The sequence below is a fragment of the Neopsephotus bourkii genome, unplaced genomic scaffold (assembly GCF_033783945.1).
Source record: "Neopsephotus bourkii isolate Nb327-2 ecotype Australia unplaced genomic scaffold, CSIRO-AGI_Nbou_v1 NB_1423, whole genome shotgun sequence".
Lineage (NCBI taxonomy): Eukaryota > Metazoa > Chordata > Aves > Psittaciformes > Psittacidae > Neopsephotus > Neopsephotus bourkii.
In genome coordinates, this window is record NW_026901900.1 from 961,718 (window position 1) to 976,667 (window position 14,950).

At 40.7% G+C, this 14,950-nt stretch overlaps 1 protein-coding gene across 1 annotated transcript in view; it reads right to left on the reverse strand.

The window, feature by feature from the left end:
• TPH2 (tryptophan hydroxylase 2) overlaps positions 1-14,540 on the reverse strand; it is a 50,611-nt gene extending 36,071 nt beyond the window's left edge. The window contains exons 1-6 of the mRNA XM_061367986.1: positions 14,104-14,540; positions 10,510-10,662; positions 9,160-9,343; positions 8,951-9,051; positions 6,635-6,702; positions 1,279-1,475 (exon numbers count right to left, since the gene is read on the reverse strand). Of these exons, the coding sequence (XP_061223970.1) occupies positions 1,279-1,475; positions 6,635-6,702; positions 8,951-9,051; positions 9,160-9,343; positions 10,510-10,662; positions 14,104-14,208 (808 nt within the window). The 5' untranslated portion in view covers positions 14,209-14,540. The remainder of the gene's footprint in view (positions 1-1,278; positions 1,476-6,634; positions 6,703-8,950; positions 9,052-9,159; positions 9,344-10,509; positions 10,663-14,103) is intronic.
• Positions 14,541-14,950: the final 410 nt, after the last annotated feature.

Below are 14,950 nucleotides of genomic sequence, written 5' to 3' on the forward strand. Positions count from 1 at the left end.
AACAAAGTGTTCCTTTGTCAGATTGGTCCCAGTGGGAAATAATTTCACTGAGTGACTTTGAAAAGCATGTTTCTCTCCCAAATTCATTCTTTATTCTTTCCAAGTGTTTACAGAAGGATGTTCCAATTTTTTCTTAAATAGACACTACTATTGCTGTATTTAGAATGAAAACCTGTTTCTGGAGGAGTGTGAGGGTTTCAGTTTCTAGTTAGGGAGAAAGAAACCATACACTTTAGCATCATTCCTTAGAGACTGCAATACAATAATGAGACACCCAGAAGGACATAGCCAAATTCTAAGAGTGATGAGTCAGTTATTACCAAATGCAGGTGTTCACAAACAGAAATCATGGATGAAGAAAGGAAGCCTTTCATTACAAATTTTATATTTCTCTTAGCTAAAGATTTTCAACACATATTTGGGGCAAAATGCATTGCTAATTCCTTTCATAACATTTAACAACACATAACATTTTTTTCCAAACACCCATCTTTACAATATTTTACTTCTGGAGCTCCTGAAGCTCCTGAGCAAGAGGATTAAGGAACAAGTATGTGTATCTGAAAGATCCTTGAGAGATTAAAATCTTAAATTAACTCTTTAGTGGCTTTTCCTCTACTGCTAAGAACAGCAGGTTCATGTCTGCCACTTCTTCCATATGGGATAAATTTCCATTAGAGATGAAAAATAAGAGTATTTTCAAACTTAAATATGTAATATACTGGTCACTTAAAAAATAACATTAATGAGAGGTACCAGATCACCTATGCAGTCACATTGATTTTTTTCAATATATGACTTCAGGTGTTGAGCACTCAGGAAAGCCTCCTGTCCTCCAAACCTGCTCTCCTATTTAAATTCAATTATCTTGGAATTTTATTCTCTCTTTTACCTGCCTGGATATTTAGGGGGATGCCCACTTGCAGTTATCAGAACTCCCACCCTGTGGTACAATGAGAAAAGCAGAGCTAACTCTGCTCTTTCTTTTCATTGTAGTGACTTTTCTCTCTGTGAAGAGAGGAATATCAAGTGATAACATTATGTGATGCATCTTCAGCTTTTTAACTCAAATTCCTACTTGCAAATACACAAACACAACTGTTTTGACTCAACAAACTTTCTGCCATGGAGAATGTCAAAACCAGATTGATACTTCTGGCCCAACTAAAGCTCACTGACAATGCAGGGAGTCTTTTCACTCCATGTGCTTTGTATCTAACAAAAAAAAGAGTGTTTTCATGGAACTCTATCAATTGGCAAACCAAATATGGAACTTACCCTTAAGAAAAACAGAAACATCTTGCAGCTGAGGCACGTTATCCTCTCTGTATCCACAGTACTTGGTCAGCAGGGGAAAGTTTTTCAAATACTCACGACAAGCATGGGTAGGATAGAGTTTACTGAGCTCCCTAAATACCACCCCCCATGTTTTAATTTCTTCAGCTGTGTACTCCACTCTGGGAATGGGCTGACCACTGTAAAAAACAAAATAATGCAGAATACACCTGAATACAACCAGATTCTTGACAGACTGAGGATGGCAAAATTTCTGTAAAAATTATTATTTAAATAAATAAAGGAAGACATAAACTTTTAAGACTATTGAAAACTATTTTGAAATAACAGCTAGATGTTTTTTCTTAGACTTTCTTACTGATGTTACGTTGTACATATTGCATTCATTTCTTAAGAATCGTATTTCTTACTAAGCAATGAAACTATTAATCTTAATATATATCATAGTAGAAAGATAGATTTCTTATATGCCATGTTCCTCTACCAGAGTAATATTTCTCCATTTATTGTCACTGATGCCTTAGCAAGTGGTCAGCTGAAGATCCTTATTTAGTCTAATTTGTAGATTCAGTAAGACCATCAGCAGACTGCACTTACTATGCATTCTTTAAAATACTTAATATTCACATGGCATCATTACCTAGCATTTTACAAAGTGAAGATCAGGCAATTACATGGATGTTTAGAAATGTGTGGATCCAGCTGAAATATATATATATTTATTGTTTAGATGGTTGCTTGCATGTGCAGATATGTGTGGAACCCCAAATTCGTGCAGGATGACATCATGAGGAAGCTCACCTCAGAGCCAACAGCCTATCCTAGGTGTAATTAAGCCCCTAAATACATCTCTCCTTTAATTACTTTTTCTTTTCTTCTGCACCATTCCCCTGCCTCCTCGCTCTTCCACAGATGTACAGAAAAGCCTTCCAGGGTACCCTGTCTCTGATATCCAGGATTTGCCTTGAGTGGTTATAGCTAATTCAAAACTGATAGTGTGAAGGGTATGAAAGGATCCTTCCAAATTACACTACCTTGTATTTAGCTGCAAGGAATTTATCATGCCATGGTCATGGGCCAACATCTCACATTATCAGGTCTCCCTAGAATACACTTTATAATATTTCTCTGGATTTAAAATTCATGCTAGAGCATGTAACCTGTACAATCTGCCTTCTCTGCAAGTATCTTCTTTTCCTGCACTGTAATGTACTACACATTGGCCAAGGAATTCAGAGGATCCTCCTCCTCCCCATCAGTCCCTATATCCCACTCCCCTGCACAGAGCTGCAGCTTCCTCAGTACCACGGACAGCAGCTGAACGGGTGTACTGGGCATGGGGAATCCTACCGTAGCGGAACTGCAGTGATGGGCTTCTGCTGGGGGTGAACTTTCCATCTTGGTTGTTGCCCAGTTCATAGTGTTGCCTATCTCCATCGGACAAGGTAACAGGAATGAGCCCTCATGTCATATGGTGAATGCTGCTATGCAGTCCCTACATGCACAAGAGAGGCTCCTCTGTCCCACGCTTACTGTGGCTGCTCTCTCATCTTTATTGAAAACTTCCCATTTAATCCCCTTGCCTTTCACTGTATCAAAGAATTTCGATCCACAGCAGTTACTGTCAGTCAAAGGCTACTTTGTATGAGGTACTCATTCTTGTTAAGGACTCGCTGAACATACAATACACCCTCTAGTTCCCCTTCAGCTACTCTTTTGCAGACACGACAGGAATTGCAACACATTCAAGTGAAGCATTTCTCATCAGCTGAAGCCGTACTGGGTCTGTGCCCATTCTGCAGCAGGAGTGAGTCCTTCAGGTCTAGTATCTGTCTTCACCTTTATCACCTTAAGCTGCCTGCCAGCTCACAGAAAACGTAACAGCTATTCTAAATTGTACCATACATGACAGATACAAGCAGGTTACTGCTCCATTCACCTGAGGTTGCCAGAATACTGTTCAGTAGCCTTGTCGCTTTTCTTCAGACCTGACCTCTACTGTGGATGCTGCCAGTATAGGTCAGCACTGGCCCAGCAAAGAGGAAGAAGTGTGTGCACCAGGGCTAAAACTCAGGTTTTTATTTAGCCTGTCGCTAGAAAGGTATAACACAACCAAGGATCTGAAGCTTGGTCCGTGCTCACTAAAAGGTTTGTAACTTATTGTTTCAATTAATTTACTAGTACTGAAGTAAGGTTCACTGAACATTAATTCCTTAATAGGATTTATGCCTAGGAGAGCTGATCTTATTTCTAGCTGATCATGGCATTGCTTTCTTTATCTAAAGGATCAAGGCAGCCAGACTTGAGGGAGGACCTATACCTTTCTCACTCAGCTCTGCAAAGCTCATTTTTCTTGCCCTCTTATTTCAGCAAGCAAGACCCACCTTGCACTCAAACATTGCAGTAAATCACATAAATGGCCAGCCTGCATAGCCAGTTTTCTTGTGGCTGAGTAAGATGACTCTACAAGCTAAGCCATTCTGAATTTTTATTTCCCCTTATTAAAATAGGGTCTTTCCATTTTGCCATGGTCATGAGCTATCAACTCATATTATGAATTCCCTCTTAAACATAGTATTTTTCCTCCAGATTTAATTTTCTCAACACTTTTTCAATCCCTAATCAGTCTCAAAGGATTAATTAGCAACATCAACACATTTTCACTCTCTTTAGGGTAGAAGCTAAGTGAAGGAAGGAGGAAATTTTTTTTGGTCCATTTATTTTATACAGCTGATCTTTACTGCTGTGCTCTATTAATGTGTCTTTCCCTTTATCACCCAGCACCAGAAAATACCTGCTTCTCCAAGTTCCCTTCTTAGTGTTTCTCCCTCTCTCTCCACTACAGAGGCCTCTTTTATGTTCAAACAAAACAGAGCATCTACCACTATAGAATTGTAGCAATTCATAAAGGAAATGCTGATCTGGGATTTTCAATTCAACTATTTATTTACAGAGCCAACTCCTTGTAGCCAATTTTTTTTCAGCCAAAGCTGTTATTTTTTTAAAGAAACAAATGTTTGGGGTTTTTTTAACATTGGCAAAGTAGAAATGAATCAAGCCTCCTCAGGTGATTAGGGAGGTCACTCACCTGGAAGACACTAATTGTTTCAAGACAATGCTCTGAATTTATCCCTAAGGGAAGCAGTCTTTACAACAGAGCTGTTCTTTTTGTATAAGTAAATAGTCATTAGTGATGAGCCTGTTACAGCATAGTGTCACAAATCTGAGCTCCTCAGCATGGGGAGCAGAAAACAGCTTAGCTGCAGCAGCATGGAATCCTCCCTGAGCTGATTTGCCCTTCCCTCAGCATGGCTTATGCTGAGCTGCAGGATGCTGAGGGTACATGTCTCCCTGGGCTGTCTGTACAGGCATACCTGGAGACAGACAGTATAGCCCAGTAGACATGGCACATGCCTGGGGTTAAGATAACCACAACGTGAGACCTGTGGAGTATGAATGAGCTTTTGCCATTTTTAAGTAACTGCTTTGAGTACTGGCTTCCCAGTGATTTTGTAGTCCCTGGGTAAAAATATTTGAAGCATTTTGTTTTCCCTCTGCTTGTAATAATTGGAAAGTTTGAAATCTTTTAAAGGTTTGAAAAGATCAATAGGGTGAAGGAGTACTTCTGAGAAGTTTTGCTGAAGTACAAGATCTGACCCCCAAATAACATCTGGTTTGTGTTGTCTGATTTTTGTAATGTGCCTGCAGAAATGGTTCTTGAGCCTTCAATACCTACTGAAGGAAAAGATTTTTCCTTTCCTTTATCTATTTTTCCGGGGGTATGCAGGATTACTCTATGTGAGTTTTGTGAAAAGATTTTTCTCACTGGTTTCAGAGTGAAAAAAAAAAACCAAAACACCTCTTTGTAGCAGAAGACCAACCACTGCTTAACGAGCCAGCTGCATGATCTTACCAGCACTTAACCAGCTGAGAGGGAGAAGGAAGGAAGGTATTTCCAGCAACTCAGCAGCTGTGAAGTGCGTGGCACTACTGTTACCGTCATGGATGAATGGCAAACTGTTCAACTTACGAAAGAGCTCTAGGAACACACACAGTCTGCCCTCACCCACAGGTACCTGCTTGCCATTTCTTACTGCAAGAAATGCTGGTCAAGAAGCTAAATCTACCACAAGCATCAGACTAGAAAAAAAGAAGATAATAAAGCAATCTTCTCTAAACAAACAGACAAACTGTCTCAATTTATGTCTGAAAGCTGTAAAATTTAGGACTTACCTGGTCAGCCTAGGAAGCTTCTCTACCAACCAGCACCCTGCTCCTAGCATGCAGCAGCTCAGTATGCTGGATGACTATCATGAGCCCCCAGCTAAACAAATGCCACCATGAGTGGAAAAAAAGGGGAACCAGAACTGGCACTTACCAATTTATTAGATTGGTAATAGCTTAACAACAGGAATGGGACAAAAATAAAGGAGAAATACAATCAGGATTACATGTCACAAAGCAGAGTCAATCCCCCTGTCCCCCCAGCTTTCTGCAGCCCATATACTACGCCTATATGAAAAACAAAAACAGAAATGAAAAACCTTCACCCCTTTTTTTGCTTCCTTACAGAATGTGCCTTCTACGAAAGGAGAAAAAAAAAAAAGTGTGTTATATTCTTTAAATAGGTAGAAATCTCAAAGGAGAAAAATTAAAACCTGAAGTGTGGTAAAATCAAAAAGAACATGAAACTAATATGTTAGTTCCCTTGAGAATGAGAGCTTAGGCCTGTTGCAAATGAAACCTAGCATATGATTAGAATTAGTTGAATACTTCTGTGACAAGAAAATTGCAACACAGTAGGTGGTTGTAGGTAGCACAGAAAGTTTCCTGATTTCCAAGCACGGTAACAACATCAGCTTCACTAACTATAGAGACATTCACTGACTGAATTTTGAGAAATTTAGAGCTGTGTTAGCAAAATCGATAAATGGCATTTTGCAGCGTCCAGGATAGTAAGCACATGAAAAGAAAACACCGATTTCATTTACAGTGAGCTTGTCCAATTACAAAGGGATTATAGATACGTGCAACTCAGCAGTCCATCAGTCTGTCATTAAGACATGCAAGTATTTGTAAACGAGTTTCTTCAGTTTTAGCAGCTATAAATAAAATGCTGAAGCGATTGTGCTTACCTTTCAAATGCTTTACTTGCCTGTATCTGTACCAAAAATATAATGGGATTTCAAGCATCAGGTTTGCCATTTATAGCCTATACTAAACAAGTCAAAGTTTAAAGGGTGACTTTGTCTACTGTTAAATTTCCATCCTACAGAATTAATTAAAGCGTGAATCCTAAACAGTCAGCAGCATAGGGAAGAATTATGCCAGTACTTACTATTTATAGCTCATGGCAATATCCACAAAGTACTTTCTTCTCTGTCGGTAGACATTGTCTTTAAATCCCTTCAGCAAGGAAGAAGAGAGTAATTCACAATAAGGACAGAAAATTGGTTGTAAGAATTACAAAATAAATCATTAAAGTGTTTATTTAGTACCAAATTATACTGTATTTTGATTAACACTATCTACAGCACTGCAAGAAAATATAAGGATTTCTCCACTTTTTTCCCCACCAAAGTCCTACAGGAGTTTGAGTTCCTCTTTGTCTGATCAATAACTTCTGACAAAAGTGTTGACTTACTCAGTTGAAAATCATTCAAGAGCTGAAAACATGGCACAAGGGATTTAAAAGTCTGTCACGTGTAGTGAAACTGAGACTAACACCATTCAACAGTATGGAGTGGGTTAGGGCTCTGCTGCTGAAGTGGTGCTGTAACAGGGTAATTCTCTTTGGTCCTCTGGCACCCATGCACCACCGCGAAGGCAGACACCAGAAGTGGCCTTTGAAAGACCCATCACAGATTTCACAGGTTTTTTTTCCCCCCATCTCTAACACCTAGCATGCCGCATAGGCTAACAAATGGTGTGTAAATTATGTTTATAGGAGTTCTCCCAAGTGTAAAATATATATTCATATAATGCAAATGTCTTTTTTCATTGTCTGTAAAACTGAAGGCAGATTTTCAGCAGAGCACTCAAGTATTTAATGAAGGCAGCAGCTCAGAACATAAGAGTACCAAATGGCCTGTCACAGCCATTGACATAGGGCTGGAATGAGCTGCCACTACAGCTTCTGTTTGAACCAGATTACTGTTCATGGTTGAAGGTAATCAACAGGCTTTTCCATTCTGAGAAAATGTGCGGTAAATCCTAGTTTATCACCAGGAAGTATATGGCAGAAACCAGAATCCAGGAATGCACTGCCCAAATGTGGGCCCACAGTGGAGGAAGGGCTCATACATGGTAGAAATGGCTGGGAACCAAACAAGGTGATGACAATTATCATGGTTGATAGGCAGGCAGGTGACATTGGAGACAAGGAAGTGGGGCTGCCAAGGGACATCATGATGATGTCCTTTTGCTTGTGTGCGCAGGTGTGAGGGTTTGTGCCTGAGCTCTCACCATGGCATGGTTGCTCTAGGAGCTGTGGAGCAGACAGGATAGAAGGCAGCAGCCTGAGTGCCATTTCTGCACTGACGTAGAGCCCCAGACCCAGGGCCACCAGGAGTACCTGCTCTTCCTCAGCCAAGGCAGTCACCACGGAGGTGTCCGCACAAGCCCTGTAGTACCACGGTATACAGATGCATCACCAGAAAAGTCCCCTACACCAACCTGATCTTTCTGCAGTCACAAATGCAGAAACAGGCATTTTTCATCATCTTGGACAATACCAGCAAAAATGTGTGTGACAAAACCCAAAAGAGATTACCACCTACAGGTAGAGTTTAATCTGATTCTACTATAAGACATTCTTATAATCAGATATCTTAGCTCATTACCTACTTCCTTTAAACTGGAAATTTCCTACAAAATTGGTTTAATCCAGACTATTTTAGGAATTAATATAACTAGCTGCCACCAGCATCTTTTAGCCCAAATTGTCCAAAGGTAGAAACTTAGGTCTGTAACACATGAAAATGTAACATAAATCCTTGCAATCATCTGCCATCTAAAGACTCAGAGGTTAAGCATTTAGGGACATCAGTCATATTAAATAAAACAATAACAAATCTATTCTTCTGCCTCTTGCATTGAGCATTTGGCTGCACATACAGCTTGCATGAAACACAGGCTTGTCTCCTGTCGTCAAAGTCTGAAAACGTGAGGCACCTTCTCATCTGCTGCATTCATGCAGAAACAGGAACATCTTGTTCTATTTTGTTTTGTAATTACCTCTTGAGTGCCCAAGGAAGTACTCCTTCATAATTGTTTCTTCTCTGACACCTAGGTCAATACCAATTCTTACCTAAGAGCTACGTGTGGCAGAGCCAAAGGTCATATTGATCTAAACTCTTCAAAGTTTGAAACTGTTCTATCAACTAGTTCATTAGAAAAAAAAAAAAAAATAAATGAAAGCAGTACAAAAGGGGACATACTTCTTAAACAGTGAAGTTTTCTAGAAGATCTCCTTTTTGAGTGTCCTACTACAGAAAAATTAATTCACTGAAACTACTGAAGAGAACTAAATCCCCACCTTCTGAAAACCGTAATGCTCAAAACAGCACTCAGAATCAGCAGTCAACAGGCTCTTTATTTGATTGGGAAATAACCTGAACAGATCATCTACAAGACAACTTTACATTACACTTACAGGGTGATCTGCATCCAGCTCAGATCCATACATCAAAACTCTTTGTGAGCATTTGTCTAATTCAGATATCTTCCTGGGGAACCAGGGTACACAGTCAAGATCTGTAGAAGACAGAATGTGAGTTGAATGTACTGGCGTATAAGACTATGAAGATACCTGTGCAAAACGTTTGTCAGTGTCTAAATCAAGTGATACAAAAGCAGCCTTGCCTTCTTCATCAGTCCAGATATTTTCTGGTGGATTGAGAGAGACAATATTTGTTTGAAACTTGAGCAACTGGATTAGTTCATTAAATTCTTTCTTACTGCAGTCACAGTCCACAAAAATTTCCACCTCTGAGTTCCTTCTCTTCGATTTTCGTGATTCAATATGAACCATACTTATATGTTTCTCCTGTGGAAAGATGAAATAACAGATGAAATACAGACATACCAGCTAGAAGGCATATTCCTCATTAAAGCTTTTCCTAGTAATTAAAATGTGTTTGCATTGAAAGTACTTACTTTGTATTTACTCAATTAGTGACACAATACTGATAACAGAAGAATCTATAGACTGAAAGTAAAAATAAAACTAATATTCTTAATGAAGAAAGTTAACTAATGATTTCATTTCATCTATCAAAATAACCTCTTGTAGAAGAAAGTATAGGATTATAACTTGCATAGAATCACAGAACGGTTTGAGTTGGAAAGGACCTTAAGATCATCTAGTTCCAATCCCCCTGCCATAGGCAGGGACACCTTACACTAGACCATGCTGCCCAAGGCCCTGTCCAACCTGGCCTTGAACACTGCCAGGGGTGGAGCATTTTATACTTACATTTGCTATAAACACTAAATTCTACTGCAATTTGATTTCACAATGTACTAATAATAATGTTAATTTAACTAGATTTGAGTGTGCTCACTTTCTCTTCACTGTACTGCACAGACTTAACAACCTAACACTTTTATCACACTGCTTTGCCTCCACTATCCTTAGACACACCCCAAAGCCCTCTTCAATCATTAGTAAGCCAAGCAGACTACGTACAGTACCAGCAGACTGACCAAAAACTGTAGATTGCATGGGGATCCATATGGGAACCAATACTTCACCATTTACATTCTAGTTAAACACATGAAACCCTGACCCTGCAAGCTCTTAAAGGTGCATTTAACTTAATGACTGAACACTGTCTTGCAGCAAGACTGCCACCACCACTTGATTTTATATAATTTAGATTCTGAACTTCTCTCTGAAAATGCCTCCTTTCATTGTGGCCTGCAGAGACAACTTCAAATCTAATTTACACTGTTGAGAATCACACACCAGAAATCTAAAGCAAATGGCACAAACATCAGTATTGCTCTTAAACTATATTCCAGAAAACCCTTCACAAACTCAAAATCCTTTGTTGAATGGTCCATTAAATTTTAAGTTATTTTTATTCAATTCTGCAAAGTGTAACTGCACCCTATCCCTTCTGCCATGGTCCATTAGATTTATACCAACAAACAACCTGACCTCAATAGCCCTTCCTCAGTCCGGTCAGTGTAATGATTTGCAAGCTTTACCTGGAAGAGTCGGAGAGCTTTCACCAATCCACCAACTTCATTCTTCAGGGAAAACACTACAGCTGTCTTTCCACCTTCAGAAACAGATTCACCTTTGCCATTTCCCTTATTCCCTTTCTTTTCCTCATTCTTCCCAGAACTTGATCTGTTTAGCTACAAATGTATAAAGAAACAGCATCATCACAGATGCAAACAGGCATTTCCCAAATTTAAGTCTTTTTACTCAAAGTGAATTTTTTATTAGAAAACAGCTGAATGGAACTCATCCAGACTTAATTTAAATGGTAATGCATTTACTTGTAAATTGGTAATTTACATTACCAGAATCACAAATCAAAGTCAGATGTCAGAGATGATGATGTAAGAGGCCAGTCCACAAAAAAAAGCTTAAGGAAAAACATAGGAATGCTTGGGATACAAATATTATTATATTATTAGGACAATGCTATCATTAATAATAAATATGAAGGAAATGGAGATGCTTTAAATTACTGCGAAGCCTGCAGTGATGCTATTCCGCTATTCTACCCTGAATATTGCTGCGAAATTGCACTGCAAAATTTCAGTCATCCTATTTCAGTCAGTTTACAATTATTTACACTGGTCTGTATGTTTGTATTAACCATCACATTTAAAACACAAGCTTTATGTTCTCTGTTTCAGTACAGTTACTGTGCTCATGTAATGCCATTTTTCCTGAAAAACCAAAACCTCTGTTGATTATACAAACAAGGACAGAAACACACATAGACTGTATCACAGAATCATAGAACACCAGGTTGGAAGGGACCTCAAGGATGTTTTGGTCCAACACTTCTTTGCAAAAGCACAGTCCTGACAATGTATCCCAGCACCCTGTCCAGGTGATTCTTTAGAAGTGTTCAGTGTTGGGAACCCACCACTTCCCTTAGGAGATTATTCAATGGCTGGTTGTTCTCATTGTAAAAAACTGTACCTCCCACTGAAGATGAACTGGATCAGGAACTCAAAAACATACAGAAAATGACACCATCCTTGGCCACTCCTACATTCTTCTCACAATCTGGAGGTCAAAGACAGCTTTAAGCCAAATTTAAGTCAGCATTTAAAAAAAAAAATGTAGATTTCTCATCTTAAATCTTGTTGAGATGCCAACAGTACAGCACTGATAGGGAATTGTTATAATATCAACCATAATTTTCAAGAAACAGCCTGAGTTTTCCAGTCCCTAGGTTGTGCCTCCTAGAGAAATCAAATCTCCAGTGAGACACTAACTGCTTTTTTATCATCCATAATAGAGTCACTAAAGATAAATGAAGATAGAAGTTAAGAATCATGTACAACTACTGCATGTGAATTAAACTGTCCTTCAGTAAATTGTAAAGCAGCTTTCAGAAAATAATCCAAAAATGAAGTTTTAAACAGGTCTCATAATATTTGATGGAAGCCAAGTTAAATCTCTCTTCTTATTTTCTCCTTAGAGGTAGGTTATTCACTTGTGAAAATCTGTGGACCCATGTCGATGGACTTTAGCAAAGGGTCTCCCTGTACTTCTAGATTTCACAAGATTTTATCAAGTGCTTTGTGACCCAGGAAAAAATTAGTGACCTTCAGCATGATTCCTTTTCAAAATGGATTATATATAGTGATTTTCTTAAAAATGGATGTTGCTGGCAGTGACAAGGTATTTCAATCACATACATCTTAATGCATCCACATGCTTCATGTCAGATTGGTTCACTTTTTTACCTGATGCTTGCCTACTCTGAAATATCCCCCCCTACTGAACAGAGTTCACAGCTGTCCAGTCAGCTCACACTGGATCTTCTGAGGTTTATTTTTTTTTAAAGTACAAGAATGCACTGACTTAAAAAAAGAACTAGTTAAAATGCATAATCTTACAAAAACCCACTCTTTAAATGGCACAGGTTAAACCAGCCACTCTTAAACTAGTTACTGGACATGCCAAAAAGTCTCTGTGGTCTTTTCTCATCATCTATTAAACTTCACAAAAACCATGTGGAAAAATATTTGTGTTTTTAGAATGATATATGAAGGGTTTCAAACATGTTTATTTCTTAGTAATTGAGCTTACAGGATTCTGCTCAGTAGGAGGTCTGCTCAGGGATAGCTTAAGGGAAGGCCACTTTTGTTTTAACTTCAATAATATTTGGGATTTGGCTGAGTCCTTTTCTCATTCATCAAGCACGCAACCTCCACATGAAGTGACGAAGGTTCTGTCTTTATAGATCCATGATTTTTCACTGTGTGCTGCTTTCTAGAAGTTCTGTACTGAGGATCATGTAGTCAACTGAGTGTCTGAGAACCTCAACACCATCGACTCCTCTGGGAAACAAGCGCACTTGGCACCTTCCAAGACTATCACAGGTCCCCTAATGCTTTCAAGCAAACATTACCCAAAGTGATGGCTAAAAAAAACCCTTTCAAGCATATAAAAAGTAGAAACCTATTTGTTATGAACACAGTAGAGAAGGCTGAACTCAACCCTTATCAGCCATGCTCATTAGTACACTTCATAACTAAATAGAGACTAACAGATCTAATTCCTTAATGAAAATTAATTATCTGGAGCAAGCACAAGTACTCAGGAATAAGTCATCTATAGCAGAACTCAGTGAAGTAACTCAAATTTAAAGAGGGTAAAACAAATATATCCTATTTAATTCAGTATTTCTAAGTGAAGCAAAGCATATGCAAATCGAGGTATTTCACATTTTACTATAAAGATGACCAGCCAGTTTACAACTGGTACAAACTGGTGCATTCTGTTGGTTCTTCTCAAGTGATCTGGACCTTCCTGTGTTGCAAAACTCTACAGGAGGCAAAATCTTCATAATCCTGAACATCTCACATATTCAAAGCAGATGGCATTATTAGCACCAACTAACACTCTTTACTCCTATTAAATTACACCTATTCAAATACATTTACCTGAGTATACAGAAGTTTACCCCATGGCTGAGATCACCTGCCGCACCGCTATCATCACCTCACAGACAGGGAACCGCTTCTCCCCCCTGACAGGGTTTCCAACAGGCAAGATGCACATCCCCTGCAAAATGCTCACACAGGTCCTTGTGTCCCTGCGAGTTGGCAGAAGCTGGGAAACCTCAAATCCAGCTGCTCTGCAACGAAAGTGCCACAGGCACCAAGGCAGTGTGATCTGCACGGTTTATATACTGTGTGTCTGACTGTCTTGAAAGGGCAGATTCTGCTGGTGAGCACAGTCACGAGAACTAATCAAATCCTTTCAAATTCAAGCACTTAGAACTACCTGAACTGGATCCGAGTGTTTTTATATTATTCCTATGGTATGCCGGTCCATTTCTGCAGGAAGGTTTGTACGTCTAACAAAACTTTTACAGTTAACGACACTTTTAAGCAGCATTTGCAGCGAGGACCGATTATACTGCGAAGTCGGCTTTACCGGCCCTTGCAACCGCGGGAGAACTGTTCCCTTCCCCTGAAAGTTACAAGGAAGGGGTCGGTTTCCTGGCACCGGCCCCGACCCGACCGGACCCGCCGCTGCCCGGCTCCCGCGGTTTCCGCGGCTCCCACGCCCGGCCCGCCGCCGCTCCTAGCCCCACCACTCACGGTGAGTCCTCCGACGGCGGGGCGCTCCTCCGGCAGGGCCGAGTCCAGCGAAAAGCCCCTCCGCGCCCAGTACTTGCTGGAGAACATCATCATGGCGGGCTGCATGGGGACGGCCGGGCGGGGGGCCGGGGAGGAGGGCAGCGCCGCGCTCTGTACGCCTCACCCGCTGCGGCCCCTTTTATACTCCCCGGCGGAGGCTGATGGCAACGCGATTAGGGGACACCCGTCAACGGGTGACGAGCGCCACCGCCAGCGACGCCCACGGGGCCCGCTTACCTCAGCCGGGGCGGGGAGCGGCCCGGTCCAGCCCAGCAGCTCCCCCCGCAGCAGCAGCACCCCGGGGCTGCCTTCGCCTTCGAGCCGCTTAAGACCCAACCCGAGAAGCCGAACCAGCCTGTCCTCTCCTGCGGCCGGGCAGGGAAGGGCGTGCAGCCCGGGGCGCTGCGGAGCCACGGCCTCAGCAGTGAGGGGATAGGGCCCGGGGGCAACGAGGGGACAGAGTACCAAGGGTAGAGGCAGGTTTTGTGCACGGAAGAGTTGTGTGTAGGTTGTAAGAGATTCGTTGATGTAAAACTTCACATCTCTCCCTTTTATATAGTACTGCTTTGAAAAACAGGCTGGTTCAGAGAAGAGGAATTAAGGAACAAAAATGACATCCTGCAGTGAAAGACTTAATATACCTGATGCACTTAAGAGTGATGAGCAACATGCAAAGCCTACTGCCACTGAGACAGAATGCTTAACTGGAGAATGCTTTTCCATCAAGGCAGCACTGGCTGTGGTTTGTGCATCAGCTGGGTAAGGGCCAGACTGCAATCCTACAACATCAGTAAAGCAGTTAAACACC